The 15572-nt window shown below is 38.2% G+C and overlaps 1 protein-coding gene across 4 annotated transcripts in view; it reads left to right on the top strand.

Moving 5' to 3' along the window:
- The window catches only part of TMEM87B (transmembrane protein 87B), a 66005-nt gene extending 50444 nt beyond the window's left edge, over positions 1-15561 (top strand). For 3 of the 4 annotated variants that reach the window (XM_031655365.1, XM_031655364.1, XM_031655366.1), the window contains exons 16-19: positions 2402-2475; positions 4477-4529; positions 10412-10442; positions 11811-15561. In XM_031655365.1, the coding sequence (XP_031511225.1) occupies positions 2402-2475; positions 4477-4529; positions 10412-10442; positions 11811-11870 (218 nt within the window). In that variant the 3' untranslated portion in view covers positions 11871-15561. Of the gene's footprint in view, positions 1-2401; positions 2476-4476; positions 4530-10411; positions 10443-11810 lie in introns of those variants that run through there. The other variant, XM_021925206.2, reaches the window with a different exon arrangement.
- Positions 15562-15572: the final 11 nt, after the last annotated feature.

Raw genomic sequence — 15572 nt, 5'->3', positions numbered from 1 at the left:
AATATTCTCAATACATACATATCTGACAAAGGGCTTATATCCAGAATATAAGTAGAATTCCTGTAAATCAATAAATGATAACCTATGTTGCAAAAAATGAGCAGAAGACTTGTGTAGACACTTCAAAGAAGACATAGGAATGGCCAATAAACCCATTAAAAGGTGCTCAATATAATCAGTCATCAGGGAAATGCAAATTAAGACCATAATGAGCTGCTACCACACATCTGCTAGCATGGTTAAAATTAAAAAGTCTAATAGGACCAGGCATGGTGGCTCATGCCTGTAATCCCAGCACTTTGGGAGGCCGAGGCGGGTGGATCACCTGAAGTCAGGAGTTCGAGACCAACCTGGCCAACATGATGAAACGCCGCCTCTACTGAAAATACAAAAATTAGCTGGGTGTGGTGGTGCACACCTGTAATCCCAGCTACTTGGGAGGCTGAGGCAGGAGAATCGCTTGAACCCAGGAGATAGTGAGCACCATTGTACTCCAGCCTGGGTGACAGAATGAGACTCTGTCTCCAAAAAAAAAGATAAAAAACAGTCTGATAGCATGAACTATTGGAGAGGATGTGGAACAGCTGGCTCTCTCATACAGTACTTGAAGGAATGTAAAATAGCACGACCTCTTTAGAAAGCAATGTGACAGCTTCTTACAAAGTTAAGCATATACCTACCATACAGTCCAGCTGTTCCACTCTTAAGGTTTTTAGTCAGAAAAATGAAGCAGATGTCTACAGAAACACAATAATGTTTACAGCAGTTTTATTCTTTTTTTTTTTTTTTTTTTTTCCAGACGGAGTCTCGCTCTGTCGCCCAGGCTGGAGTGCAGTGGCCGGATCTCAGCTCACTGCAAGCTCCGCCTCCCGGGTTCACGCCATTCTCCTGCCTCAGCCTCCCGAGTAGCTGGGACTACAGGCGCCCGCCACCTCGCCCGGCTAGTTTTTTGTATTTTTTTAGTAGAGACGGGGTTTCACCGTGTCAGCCAGGATGGTCTCGATCTCCTGACCTCGTGATCCGCCCGTCTCGGCCTCCCAAAGTGCTGGGATTACAGGCTTGAGCCACCACGCCCGGCCTGCAGTTTTATTCTTAATAGTCCCAAACTGGAAATAACACAATTATCTATGAACAGGTGAAAAGATAAATTGTGGTATATCCATACAATGGAATACTTTTCAGTAATAAAAAGTAACCAACACTCTATAACATGACTAAATCTCAAAAATGTTTATGTTGCATAAAAGTAGCCAAATACAAAAGTATGTAGACTCTATATACTGTAGTTCTATAAATGAAGTTCTGGAAAACAAACTATGATGATTATCTGAATCAGAGCAGTGGTTGCTTTTGGTGAGGTAGGGATTGACTGGAAAGGAACCTAAAGAACCTTCTGTGATAATGGAAATGTTAATTGTATTGATTGGCATGGCAGTTACTTAAGTGTATATATTTGTCAGGTTTCTTCGGACTATACACTTAAAATTTGTAATGTATATGTGTGTGTGTGTGTGTGTATATATATGTGCACACTTCAGTGTTTAAAAATCACCGTATTCCCCTTCTAAGAGAAAGGTTGGGGTTTCAAATGTCCCAGGAAAACATTTTTGGATTGAGGAACCTAATTTGTTTTTTTTACAACAGCTTATGTTATAATTGTCCTAGTTTATGGAGAAGCAATATTTGCAAATTATTTAAATAACAAAAGTGACTACTTTACTGAGCATAGATTGTGTGTCAGGCATTTTATATGTGCTGACTTGTTCAGTGGTCACTAGAACTCTATGAGGTGGAAACTACTATCCCCAGTTTATAGTCAGAAACACTAAGTCACGGGAAGTTAATTGTTTTGCCCAGGATTCCAGTGAGGCAGTCTAGTTCCAGGATGCAGGCACTTAGCCTTTGCTCCACTGAAACTGCAAACATACGGAAGAGCCTTGGTCAAATAGGAAGGAAATCTTGTTCTTTCCGATCTTCTTTATGCCATACACGCTTTTCAAAATTTGTACATCACAGATGGAAAGCATACCCAAAGATGTGTTTTGTTCTTGAATATACCATGAATCCTGAAGATTTTTAAATCCATAAACTTTAAAATAATTGCAATTAAGGAAATATGTATGCATGTATACTTGTTTGTTTAAACTCCTCTAAAACTAGGATTCAAACAAGAAACTTGAGAACCTGGTGGTTCTGACAAATAGTTTTCAAAAATCTGTGAACTTTTTTCATGTATCTTTCCTACATTCCCAAATGGTAAATCCAGCATTCTGCCTAAAGTTTCCATTATTAACCCTCCATTTCTAAAAAGATGTCATTTTTTTTCTTATTAGGTTATTAAATTTCTAAAGGAAAATATTATTTTGTGGTTTTATATATATGTTTATAATGTCTCTCGTAGCGGAAGGAATAAAATTAAGAGCCTCAAAATCAGTTTCCAATGGAACAGCTAAGCCTGCCACTTCTGAGAACTTTGTGAGTATGGTATATATTTAGTACAATCTTAGTCTTCCTTAGTCTTCACTACTGTAGAGAGCTATACGAGTGTCATATTCATTGACTCTCAGAAGAACAGTTTTTACTAAGGTTTTTTTGTTGTTACAAAAATTAGCGTTGCCAGGTAGCAATCCTGGTTGTCCATCACTGAAATACCTTCGCTGTAGGTCTCACTTCTCACCTGCTGTTCCTAGGCCAGCGGCATGAGCATCATCTGGGAACTTGTTTGTTTGTTTGTTTGATACGGAGTCTCGCTCTGTCGCCCAGGCTGGAGTGCAGTGGTGCGATCTCAGCTCACTGCAAGCTCTGCCTCCCGGGTTCACACCATTCTCCTGCCTCAGCCTCCTGAGTAGCTGGGACCACAGGCACCCGCCACCACCCCCGGCTAATTCTTTTTGTATTTTTAATAGAGATGGAGTTTCACCACGTTAGCCAGGATGGTCTCCATCTCCTAACCTTGTGATCCGCCCACCTCGGCCCCCCAAAGTGCTGGGATTACAGGCGTGAGCCACTGCGCCCGGCCCATCTGGGAACTTGTTAGGGATGCAGAGTCTCAGGCCTACCCCAGATGCTCCTGAATTGGAATCTGCTTTTTGAAAAGATTTCATAGCTGTTCATCTGCACATTCGAGACGGGAAAGCTTTGTTCCAATAAAAGCTTGAATTAACTTTTCAGCATATGAAAGTGATTTTTGAAGCCATTTTAAATAACATTTGTTATCTGTTGGTAAAGAACTTTATGTGTTACCTACACGGTTACCAAAATTAACAGATTTTTGTTTGAAGTGGGAAGCTTGAATAAAATTGTAAAACATTGGGCAGAGATGAGCTAAAAAATATTTTCTGCATGTTATTTATGCATAAGAATGTTTTTGAAGACAGCAATGTAAAATGGAAATGTCTATCATGTAGTTTTATACGTTCTTTCTTACAGCTATATGTGCTGTGGTTAATACTATGTAAAAATTTATGTATGCATATATAAGTTCTGACAAGATAGATAATATGTGAAGACTTTTATCTGTTAGATTTGGCAAATTCTCTAATAGATTAGACAGATGGATAGCTAAACAAGATAGATTAGATAGATAAAATAAATTGGAGGGATGTATAGAATGGATGGATGGATAGATAGATAGATAGACAGATAAAGATAGACAGACAGATAGCTACCTCAGCTGACCTGCTTTCCTTTTCTTGCCTCCTGTAGGGAGATGAGCATAAATACGAGTGACACAAATAAATAGGCTTTTCTAACATTAGAATATTTGAGGTCAGGCACGGTGGCTAATACCTGTAATCACAGCACTTTGGGAGGCTGAGGCAGGCAGATCGCTTGAGCTCAGGAGTTCGAGACCAGCCTGGGCAACATGGTGAAACCCCATCTCTACTAAAAATAGAAAAATTAGCCGGGTGTGGTGGCGTGTGCCTGTAATCCCAGCTACTCGGGAGGCTGAGGCAGGAGAATTGCTTGAACCCAGGAGGCAGAGGTTGCAGCGAGCCAAGATCGCACCGCTGCACTCCAGCCTGGGTGACAGAGTCAGACGCTGTCTCAAAAAAAAAAAAAAGAGAGAATATTTGTATTATCATCTTTTTTTTCTTTTGTAAATTCATTATATAAGAACTTGAACAAATTAGGAGGCATAATGAGTGTTGCAAAGCAAAAAATCATTATCCTTGGTATTTTCTCTCTTACAAATGAACTGTGTGTTTTTACTGTGATTTCTCAGGACAAAAAAAATAATACTTCATACATCCAACTAAAACCAAGAAGTGTAAAAATCTGAAATCCAATTTTTGCGTGTGTAAGAAAACAGTGGCATAATTTCTGTATGGCATGAGTGCCAACTTAGGACATATGTAGAAACTAAAAGAATGTCAAATATTTACATTTAAACACTTCAGTTTTACATATATTCTGTTTTAAAAATTCTGCTGTCAGGTGATATTAAGCAAATGCTAAGTATAAGTATTTCTACAGGATGAAGATTTGAAGTGGGTAGAAGAAAATATTCCGTCTTCATTCACAGATATGTAAGTATCTTCTGTTAGAGTTTGATTCTAAATTTTAGACTGTAGTTTAAAAGGGATCGTTCTCATCCTTTGTCATGTGCTTTTCAAACCTCATACTTCCATATCCCTGGGTAAGCCCCTACCACCAGGACATGGCCCTTACAGAACTACAAGGGAAACAAAAGCCCGGCTTGTTTCGGTTTTCACTGTACAGCAACCGTTTTAAAACTAGTGGCCTCTAACCACTCTAGCTTTTTCTGATCTGCCGTTATCAGGATCATTTCATTTTTTATCTATTATGGAAAACGTCAAACGTATGTAAACTTTTTTTTTTTAAGGTAACCACAGTACCATGTATTGTGAGGAAGCTTTTGGAGGAAAAACATGAGTATAGGAATCCCCTCTGGAAACGTTGAGCTATTCAGGATCCTTTTTATCTATGTCCCGTTTGACACAAGAATTCCAGATAGCTGTTTCCATGGTAAATAATAGAATAGCCAAGTATGATAACATTTTTTTCACATATTGATCTTTGCCTTCCTAGCCCCCATCTGGTTTCTGTTTAGATAGTTTCTGTGTAGTATGATATTCCTTCTGCCTGAAGAATTGCCTTTACATTTGTTTCTTGTAGTGCAGGTATGCTGGTAGTGAATCTGTCAGAGTTTTGTCTGAAAAAGTCTTTGTTTCACCTCTATTGAAGATATTTTTGTGGGAATAGAATTCTTTGTTGACCTTTTTTAATCTTTCAACACTTAAAAGGTTGGTCACTTGAATGAAGACTCTTCTGGCTTTCATAGTTTCAGAAAGATGTCTGCTTCAGTTCTTATCTTTGTTCCACCACATGTTATGTGAATTTTATTTGTGTGGGTTGAGATTTTTTTGGGTGACAAGGGCAGGGGAATTGGCTGCCTTCAGGATTTTCTCTTTATCTTTAGTTTTCCTCATTACGAATATGATGATTCTAGGTATGCGTGGGCGTATATTTTCATTTCTCTTGGCTGTATACCTAAAGTGGAATTGCTAGATCATATGGTAACTCTGTGTTTAACATTTTGAGGAAGTGCCAAGCTGTTTTTCAAAGCAGCTGCATTATTTTACAATCCTATCAGCAATATATGAGGGTTCCAACTTCTCCACATTTTTTGTTAGCACTTATTATTGTCCACCTTTTTGATTTTAGCTCTTAGTGACTATGAAGTGATACGTCATTGCGCTTATGAGTTACTGGAATTCAAACTGCCTTGTTGGGGGACTAGTGTTATTAACTATGGAATTCAAACTGCCTTGTTGGGGGACTAGTGTTATTTAACTATGGAATGCAAACTGCCTTGTTGGGGGACTAGTGTTATTTAAACTGTGGTAACTGAAATTAATGTATAAATAGTCTATGCAAAGTAAGAACTGCCTATTCATTATGAAACTAACAATACATATTCATACTTTATTTTGCTTGATCAGAAAAGGAAAATATGGGTATATATATTCTTTTTTTTTTTTTTTTTTTTGAGACGGAGTCACAAGCTCTATTCTCCGAGGGCTGCAGATTGCAGTGGCGGATCTCAGCTCACTGCAAGCTCTGCCTCCCGGGTTTCACGCCGTTCTCCTGCCTCCAGCCTCCCCGAGTAGCTGGGACTACGAAGCCCACCACCGCCCGGCTGGATTTTTTGTATTTTTAGTAGAGACAGGGTTTCACCGTGTAGGATGGTCTCGATCCTGCGAGCCTGCGTGATCCACCCGTCTGCGGCTCCCAAAGTGCTGGGATTACAGGCTTGAGCCACGGCGCCCGGCCTATATATTCTTTTATATTTACCCATGTGTTTACTATTTCTTCTTTCTTTCCTCTATATATGAGCTAAGACCGTCCTCCTATACGTCTTTCTTTAGTATTTCTTATAGGATAGGTCTGCTGACAACAAATTCTCTCAGTTTGATTTATGTGAAAATGTATTTACTTTGCCTTCCTTTGTAAAGGCTAGTTTTGCTGGATGTAGAAATCTCGATTGACTTTTGTTTGAGCACTTCCAACATGTCTTTCCAGTATCTTCTGGCTTTTGTTGTTTTTGAGGAGAAAGTAGTCATTAGTTGTATTGTTCTCATGTGTGTGATGTGACATTTATCTTTTGCTGTTTTTCTGATTTTTCCTTTATATTTGGCTTTCTGCAGTGTGTTTATGATATGCCTAGGTATGGTCTTTTTCTTTTTTTGTCTATTCTCCTTGCGATTTGTTGAGCTTCTCAGATCCATGTCCCTTGGTCATTTTCCAGTGCCTTCAGCTACTTTTTTTTTTTTTTTTTTTTTTGAGACAGAGTCTTGCTCTGTCACCTAGGCTAGAGTGCAGTGCAGTGCAGTGGCGCAATCTTAGCTCACTGCAGCCTCTGCAGCCTCTGCCTCCTGGGTTCCAGTGATTCTCCTGCCTCAGCCTCCTGGGTAACTGGGATTACAGGCAGGCACCACCACACCCAGCTAATTTTGTATTTTTAGTAGAGACGGGGTTTCACCATGTTGGCCAGGCTGGCCTTGAACTCCTGACCTCAGGTGATCTATCTGCCTTGGCCTTCCAGAGTGCTAGGATTGCAGGCATGAGCCCCCGTACCCGGCCAACTACTTGTTTTTGACCAGGTTTTGTCAGTGTTTTTTGTGGAAGGAATCATCTGACCTTTTGTGTCCACCTTTACTTGCTGTCTTGTATTGCAATCACTTTCTCTGTGACCCTTTTTTCCTTCTTTCTTTGTTTCATTTTCTTTGTTGTTTTCCTACCACACATTAAGATTTCTGTGGAATTTATTCTCCCTTGGGTGCCTGGTAATTTTCTCCATCATTGGAATCATTTTTGTCTTTTTCTTTAACTTTTTTTCTGATTATGATTGATTCTTTGAATTTCTTCGTGCTTTGTTTTTATCTACTTCTGCTCTTGGTTTTTAGATTTCTCACTGTAGAATGCTGAGACCAGCTCAGTCAGGGAGACCCTAACCCAGCGGCGCTAGAGGAATTAAAGACACACACAGAAATATAGAGTGTGGAGTGGGAATCAGGGTTCTCACAGCCTTTAGAGCTGAGAACCCCGAACAGAGAGTGACCCACATATTTATTAACAGCAAACCAGTCATTAGCATTGTTTCTATAGATATTAAATTAACTAAAAGTATCACTTATGGGAAATGACAGGATGGGCTGAATTAAATGAAAAGGTTGGGCTAGTTAACTGCAGCAGGAACACACCCTTAAAGACACAGATCACTCATGCTTTTGTTTGTGGCTTAATAATGCCTTTAAGCGGTTTTCCCCACTGGGCAGGCCAGGTGTTCCTTGCCCTCATTCCTGTAAACCCACAACCTTCCAGCTTGGGTGTTAGGGCCATTATGAACATATCACAGTGCTGCAGAGATTTTTTTTTATGGCCAGATTTTGGGGGACTTGCTCGCAACAGTAGAATGTTTTTAATATTACCAAATGTTCTTTTTAAGTTACTGTGTTTAATTTGGAGTATTGTGTGTTATAACTATAGTTTTCTTCTACTGTAAAATGTTGTGATTTTCATTTTCCTTCTTTTTTCTTTCCTGCACTATTATATGGAATTGATTTTGGTTTTCCCATTCTGAGAGGTTTTATGATGAAGGTTCCTGGTTTGAGTGCCTTTTTCCATCAGTGCACATGAATTGTAGTTTCTTTTGTGGATGACATTGATGGTATGGAGTAGGAGAGATTGGTGGTGGTTTGTTTTTCTTTTATTTCTGCAGACCTTTCCACCCCCCCGCCCCCCGACTTTTTACTGTCTTCTTTTTTTTTTAACTACGCTATCACATCTGCAAGGAATATTCCTCTTTTTTATATATGATCCTTTCCTGAAAACAATGATCGTTCAAGGCTGCTACTTTCTGTCCCGCTCGATTTGAGCCCCTTCCGTGTAGCAGGGGCTGTGAACTTCTTCCAATTCGCTGGTTTTATTCAGTCTGTTGGTACTAAGCGTTGAGCTTTTTTGGAGAGGTTGATTTTTGTCTGTGGTTGTCTGAGTCCTCCCACCCCTCTACTATTTTTCCCTAAGTCTCTCAACCCTCTCTTTCCCCTACTGTCTGTACCCATGAGCTTGCAGTCACAGCAGGGAATCTGTTGGGATTTGACATTTATTTCTCTATTTACATATAATTTCAAGTTTGTGGTGTTTTTCTGGTAATGCTGAAGGTATGTGTCTTTCGTGGTTTTGTTTGCGATCCTTAGTAATTTTATGGTTTTTTGAGCAAGACTATATGGAGAGATTCAAATTAGGTGGCCACCACTATTTTGCAGATTTGGAAACTCATGACTAAGCATTTTAGAAGGAAATTATGTAAGCAGGCTTACCTCCTACTGTGCCATCACTTCTTGCTGGAAACCAATAAGGCTCCTGGGTAGTTCTCTTTACATGTGAGAAAGTCACCATTCGCTACTATTTTTCCGTAGATAGAAATATCTTCTTGGTTATGAAAAATCCTTTGAAGTATAGAAGCTTAAACTGCTGTATTTGATGTCTTCATGAACCATTTATGTGAAATGAGTAGAGCTGCATAATCTAAGATGATTTCCAAAATTTTAGGTTCTTGGTAACCTTTGCTTCTTCACTTACGAAAACTTTAACCCAAGAAATGTAGCCCAGTGCTATCCAAAATTAATGTACAATTTACATAGCAAGTTTAGTATTTAGACTTCAAACACAGAGAAAAGCGTTCGCCTTATACATCTGTGGAAATGGAACAAAAATTTTATAAGTCATGGGACATTTTAAACAGATCATGAATAACCATTTGATATGTATTATGAGATATTGGTATGATATTCACTGTGAATTTCCTCATCTTCGATAACCCATGAAGGTGACATTAGCTTAGCTTATCTCCCTCTTTAATGCACTGAATCATTCTTAATAAGTTTTAAGTAGTCATTAACGTCACAGCAGGGACCATTGTTGATGTTGCTAGTGTTTAGCTCTAAACAAAGTACCAGGCATGCAGCAGACTGCCTTCTGGTTCACCTTTTCTCTAACGCTGTCTTCTCCCCCATATTTTCCTTAATCGTATTATTCCAAACAGTCTGCCTTGGCTCCTTCCTCACACTAGTCAGTCTCCTGGCCCTCCTGGCTTCACCATGGACCGCACTGTAGGTAGCATCCTCTGGAGTTGTGCGTGGCTCTTTCGTGGCAGAACTTTGGCACTTGCACATTTCCTTCAGGTTCTCCTCCCTCAGACCTCTGTTGCGCATTCAGGCTGGATTAAACTTACTTAACATTCGTTACATTCTTTTTATCTGTATTATCTTTGTTGAGCAAAAGTTCTGTTGTATGGCACTCTCTAGTACCCTTCGCTGGCAGACATCCAGACAGTGGTCATAATGACACAGAAGTTAAGCAAATGCTGGATTCTGTAAATACCACCTTTCATAGTGTGTTTACTCATAAATGGGTTAAGTCTGCAACAAAATTTTTGGATCAGCACATTTGTGTAATCATCACCCAGATCAAAAAACAGAATAATGCTACTGCCCTAAAAAGCCCATTTCCCATTTCCCTTTCAAATCAGGAGCCTACTTTCCCAAAGGTCCTGCTGTCCTGAAGTGTACAACTGTAGATTACTTGTGTCAGTTTTTTAAATTTTATCCCTCAAGAGATCATCCATTTGCTTTGCTGTATAGTATTCCGTTGTCTGAATCACCCACGGTTTACCCATTGGGGTTATTTTCAGTTGAGTGCTATTGAGAACAGCACTGCTGTGAAAACTCCTGCACGTCTGTCTGCGAGCGTAGGTGCTCCCTTCTGTCACCTGTGGATATCCGGGGTGAGAATTGGTGAGCCATGGCATGTGCCTGTATTCGGCTTTTGTGGATACACTGGCCTTACTGTTAACATTATTACCTTTTTTCCCCTTTTATTTCAGAGCTCTTCCAGTGTTAGTGGATTCAGATGAGGTAAAATATATGTTTGCATATTTCCTTGGAGCTGATATTTTCACAAAGTAGAGAAGTATTTCAGAAAGAAGTTCTGAAAACTACTTTTTAAGATTATAAATTGAGCAGACAGAAAGATGCTATGAATTGATTTGTGGGTAAAGTTGGAAATATTTATGGATAAAGTCCCCATTTCAAACAAGAACAAGATAACACTTATTGGTATGAAAGAAATGAAGAATTATTTTATGACATCTTGATTCTATGGTTTTCTAAAATCTTGTATATAGATAGGGGTTTAAAAGATTTTAAGATGGCAGTTCATCTAAGTTAATCTCTGATACTTGTAGACCTTTTGCTGAGATATTAAAGTTTCTATCTCATTTTCATTTGCTAAGCAGGAAATTTAGATAGAGGATGTGGATTTAGGAAAGGTTTTGGGAAAAAAATTAGCTGTGGATCACATGGACATTGAGTTGTGGCACAAGGCAGGAAGAAATCTGAAGTTTAAGAATTAAAGGCTGGATACATGGAACATTAACTTTCAGAAAGGACGAGTGGAGGGAAGTCAGTGGTAGCTAAGTAGTAACTTGTATGGCGGCTGTAGCACATAAGAGGAGCCAGAGCCGTATTCGTTGAAAGAGAAGGGAAATGATTTTGGCGTCAGTCTGTTATTTGACTGTACTGGGACAGGAAGGTTTGAGAAGGCCTTACTGTAAAACAGTTAAACTTCAAGATTTATAACTCTACAGAAAGATGTAGCATTACAGAAAGATTCATAACTCTACAGAAAGATGTAGAATGTAGATTAAAAGTAATTTAAATGCCCCTTTAAAAGTAATTTTATGCTACATCTTTCTGTAGAGTATTTAAAGTATTAATAAATAATTCATTTGTAATTTCAATAATACATTAATTTAGTAAAGTGAGGCAAATCTCTAGGTGAGCTAGGCCTAAGAAATCCATTTTAGCTCCATTCCTGCCTCTCACCGGAGATTCTGAACTTGACATGTTTTCTAGATAGCAGGAAGTTGAAGTTTTCTGAACTTCGCAGCAGATAACTGACTCTACATTATTGGAGAGTATAGATTATATGGTTATTTTTTAATTTTTAAATTTTTTGTAAGGATGAGGTCTCACTGTGTTGCCCAGGCCGGTCCCAAACTCCTAGCATCAAGCAATCTTCCCGCCTCGGCCTCCCAAAGTGCTGAGATTACAGGCATGAGTCACTGTACTTGGCCTTTTATTTTCTGTATCTGATATTTCCATGTATATTGTGGAATATATTTACTTCCCCTAAATGTGGCTGTTGAAAGATTAGAAATTTTTTGTTAGGATTCTGGAAGTAGCATCGACATGTTGATACATATCTTCTTTTTTTTTCTTTAGGAAATCATGACCAGATCTGAAATGGCTGAAAAAATGTTCTCTTCAGAAAAGATAATGTGATTGGAACCCATATAAGTGAAATGTAGTTAAGTCTGAAGGACTATCCTTCATCAAGACTGAAAGCGAGCTTTGTTTTGATATTGCATAACAAATTTTTATTGTGTTCTCTTGGAAGTCTGTGTATCAAAATGAAGAATTCAGGTGGTAGGAGGGTTCTGCAGTCCTTTTAAAGCTGACTCTTGAGTGTCAGTTGAATATCCCATAAATTGGATTTGGAAATAACCTGAGGAAAGTATTATGAGAAAGATCTGCACAGATGCCTCTTAGCTTACAGGTGGCAGGCCTGTGGGTTTGGGTTCTCTCTCTTTTCTCTGGAACATATGACAATTCCAGATTACAGAAAAATGCTTTTTAATGAATACCCTTGGTCTTTTTTGTAGTCACCTTTGAGGTAGATATTGTGATTTTCTGGAGTATAGTATATCTGTGTCTCTATGTCTTGGGTTTACTAGCTGCAATAGTACTTTGACATTTGTACTGAAGTGATTTGATATTAAGTAAAACAGTTAATGTTTGAATATAGGTGTATTTATAGGTTCCCCCCCCGCCCGGCTTTATAAAAATCTGTACAAAGCCCTTGTTTGAGTCTCATCATGCACATCAAATCATGGAGTTAGGTCTTCTCTGAGCTCAGGGGAACGCAAGTACACAGAGAGATGTCTTGAGGGTCACTACCAAAGAATTACCCTCATTGTCCCTCACTCAGGCCATGTGTACGTGTGATGCTGCTGAGTCTGCTGGGGTGGGTGGTGGCCACATGGCTCCCCCAAAGCACTTCCTACCTGGCAAGCTGGGAGACCCATTACTGGTGAACTTTGTGGAAATTAGAACTGTATCTTTTACATAATCTTGGCATATTACATTTCATAATAAAAACATATATTTATTTGCATGCCACATCACTGTTGATTTGATAGTTTCTTAACCTTCAACCATGTTTTGTACCTTATTTCATTACATCGTATATTTGTAATGTGTAATATGAAATCTTTTACTTTAATATCTTTTTTAAAAATGTAGAATGTTCTGAACTTGAAAGGCAATTGAATGTAGTATGATGAAAATGTGAATGTTTTGCTGCTTTCATGACCAAAGATACAGGGGCTAGTGGACATATAGAATAGTAATTAAATCTAGAATCTTGTATGTCTTGTCTTTGAAGGAGTTCTAACCTTGTAAACTGAGAATGACTTCAGAGAAATTTGATTAAGAAAATATTAAAATCTTAACCAGCACAAACACTCCAATTTTTTTCACTGTGAAGCCGCAAGCAAATTTTTTTCTTTTTTTTTTTTCAAAAGCCTACCTTCTGAATTTATCTCTTGTTTACTCATTTCAGAGAGGGTAGTAAAGAAGATCTATTTCTGGTAGTCATATCTCTTGAAAGATATTGGCAAATGGGTTTTCAGTCGTGACCATGTGGAAAGTGAACAGTGTTGGCAAACATTACTGAGAAAATCATGCTTTTCAAGATGCCCTTGCTTTGGGATATCCTTCCTAGGGAGAAAGAAAGTCTAATTTAACAATTGTGAATTCCGTTTCTTATTTCAGTTTCTGCTGCAGTAAAGGGTTCCCACCCTCTACAGTTCCCAGCATTTATATTCTGTTGTATTCTCCCCTTAGCCCAGTAACATTTTTCTCTAATACCCCACTCCCCAAGTTTTGAGACAGATTGACCCCCTATTCATTATATGGCTCTAGTTGAATTTTAAAATGTGGAATACTGGGCCTGCAGGCAGTAGGAGCTGCAAATCTGGTAGAGTGGGAGTGAGGAGTTAATGGTGAGTATGATAATAAGGGAAACTGCGTCTGACAGAACCTTAGTAATGTTTACCAAAACATGTCTTTCTACAGCTGGTGGGATAAATGATGCTACCTCTGTAGCTCAGCTCCAGGCTGCGGTGCAAACTTTTCTTCTATCCAGAGAAAGCAGAATTCCCTCCTAGTAGCCTCATCACAAATACTGTTTCTAGAAGGGCATGTGCTATCTGTCACCTTCAGTAATATTTGTGCCATCTCTTGATGGCTGACGACCTGGATCGAGTATTTCTATGAAGGGCCTTCTTAGGCCCCTCACATACGCAAGAGGGGTGCTCTAGTGCCATAGTTCACAGGACGAACATCAGGAAAAGTTATACCTAGGGGTACTGAGCAGCTCATCATCCCTGCTTCTGCTCAAAGTTTCCTGAAGCTGGCCATCAGGTCCTCTGAGGCACTCAAATCAGTTTACTTTTAGCATGCCCCCATCAGGATGGGTCTCCCTGTGAGTGAGGGAATCTGAGGATACGGGTCTGGTTTGATGTTTTTCTAGGCAAAATGCCTAAGTGTTCTAGTTATGCCATTCATATTAGATTCATATGATGTGTGAGATTTGCTTAAAAGGGAATTTTCATGATTTGATTTAGATTAGTATTTAAATATCTGCTTTAGACAGCAATTAATTTTATTGCAAAAATAAGGAAAAACGTGAATATGTGAATTTTTTAAGCTTGAGAGATGATAGAAGGTTCCCATATTTTTCTTGTAAAGAAAATAGTATTTTAACTTACACATCCTGTAGAAAATACCACTTTTTCCCCTTGTATTACAGTACAATGTTTACACTACTATACTGTCAAGCTGAAAGTATAAAAAATGTACATATACATTTTGATTTATAGATCCTTTTTTTAAAAAACATTTGAGTTTGTTGCACTAGGCTGTACATGACTAAAGTTGACAGATGCTATGCTAGATTTATAATCATTAGTTCTGGTACTTGTGTCTTTGTGTGATCAAAGCATGTAATAAGCAATACAAAATACGAAGCCTTAGAAGAAGGTTAACATACTGGTTAAACATATTGAATGTATATAAGCGGCAAAACTAGATTTTTAAGGAAGCATACATTATAATATTGGAGCTCAGTACTGCATGAAGAAACTTCTTTAAAACTAGGAAACATTCATTTATTTGGGGAGAAATTTTAGGAGTTTAAGAAGTTGTATTTTTCTATTTTAAAAAGTTAAATTATTCTGTAATTTGGAAGAAGTTTCGTTGAATGTAGGACATAACTATTTGAAGGGTTTTCATTTGAAAAATTGATGTATTTTGTGCCTTAATATTTTGTTCTTTTAATAAAAATGCTCTGAAATTTTGAATGATTCTTGATAGTATTTATTGGTGCTAGGTTATATAAATCTGTGGGACATACAGACATATATAGACTCCAGTAGCTGGCAGGACATAAAATTCTTAAAACAGGAGGCACAGCTAATCAAACATGGAAAAGTGTTCAACCTCAGTGGTAGTAAAGAAATGCAAAACAAAAGATAGCGGATAGTTTAAAAAATCAAATTAACCTAAGTTTATACTGGGGTATGTTTGTAAAATCCCTTTGCTTTCAAAGTCTGATGAAATGAGCACCCTTATTCGTGATGGTAATATAGTTCATTCCTTTTTTGTGAAAAGTTCAACAGTGTGTTTATAACCTTTGAATACTGTCAATTCTGGTGATGTTTTAAAAAAATGATTCAAAATACAGAATAAAGTTTCTGCACAAAAGTGTTTATTATAACATTAAAGTAGAAATAAAATTAGAGATAAACAATATCATAGTTAAGTGAATTATGGTTTAACCAGCTACTTTATGGGATATTGTCTAGCCGTTAAATTATGAAGAATTTATAATAAAAACACTTATAAGAACTGATACAGCGGCAC

The sequence above is a fragment of the Papio anubis genome, chromosome 14 (assembly GCF_008728515.1).
Source record: "Papio anubis isolate 15944 chromosome 14, Panubis1.0, whole genome shotgun sequence".
Taxonomy (NCBI): Eukaryota; Metazoa; Chordata; class Mammalia; order Primates; family Cercopithecidae; genus Papio; species Papio anubis.
The sequence above is the reverse complement of the archived record's forward strand: the minus strand, read 5'-3'. Positions and strand labels throughout refer to the sequence as shown.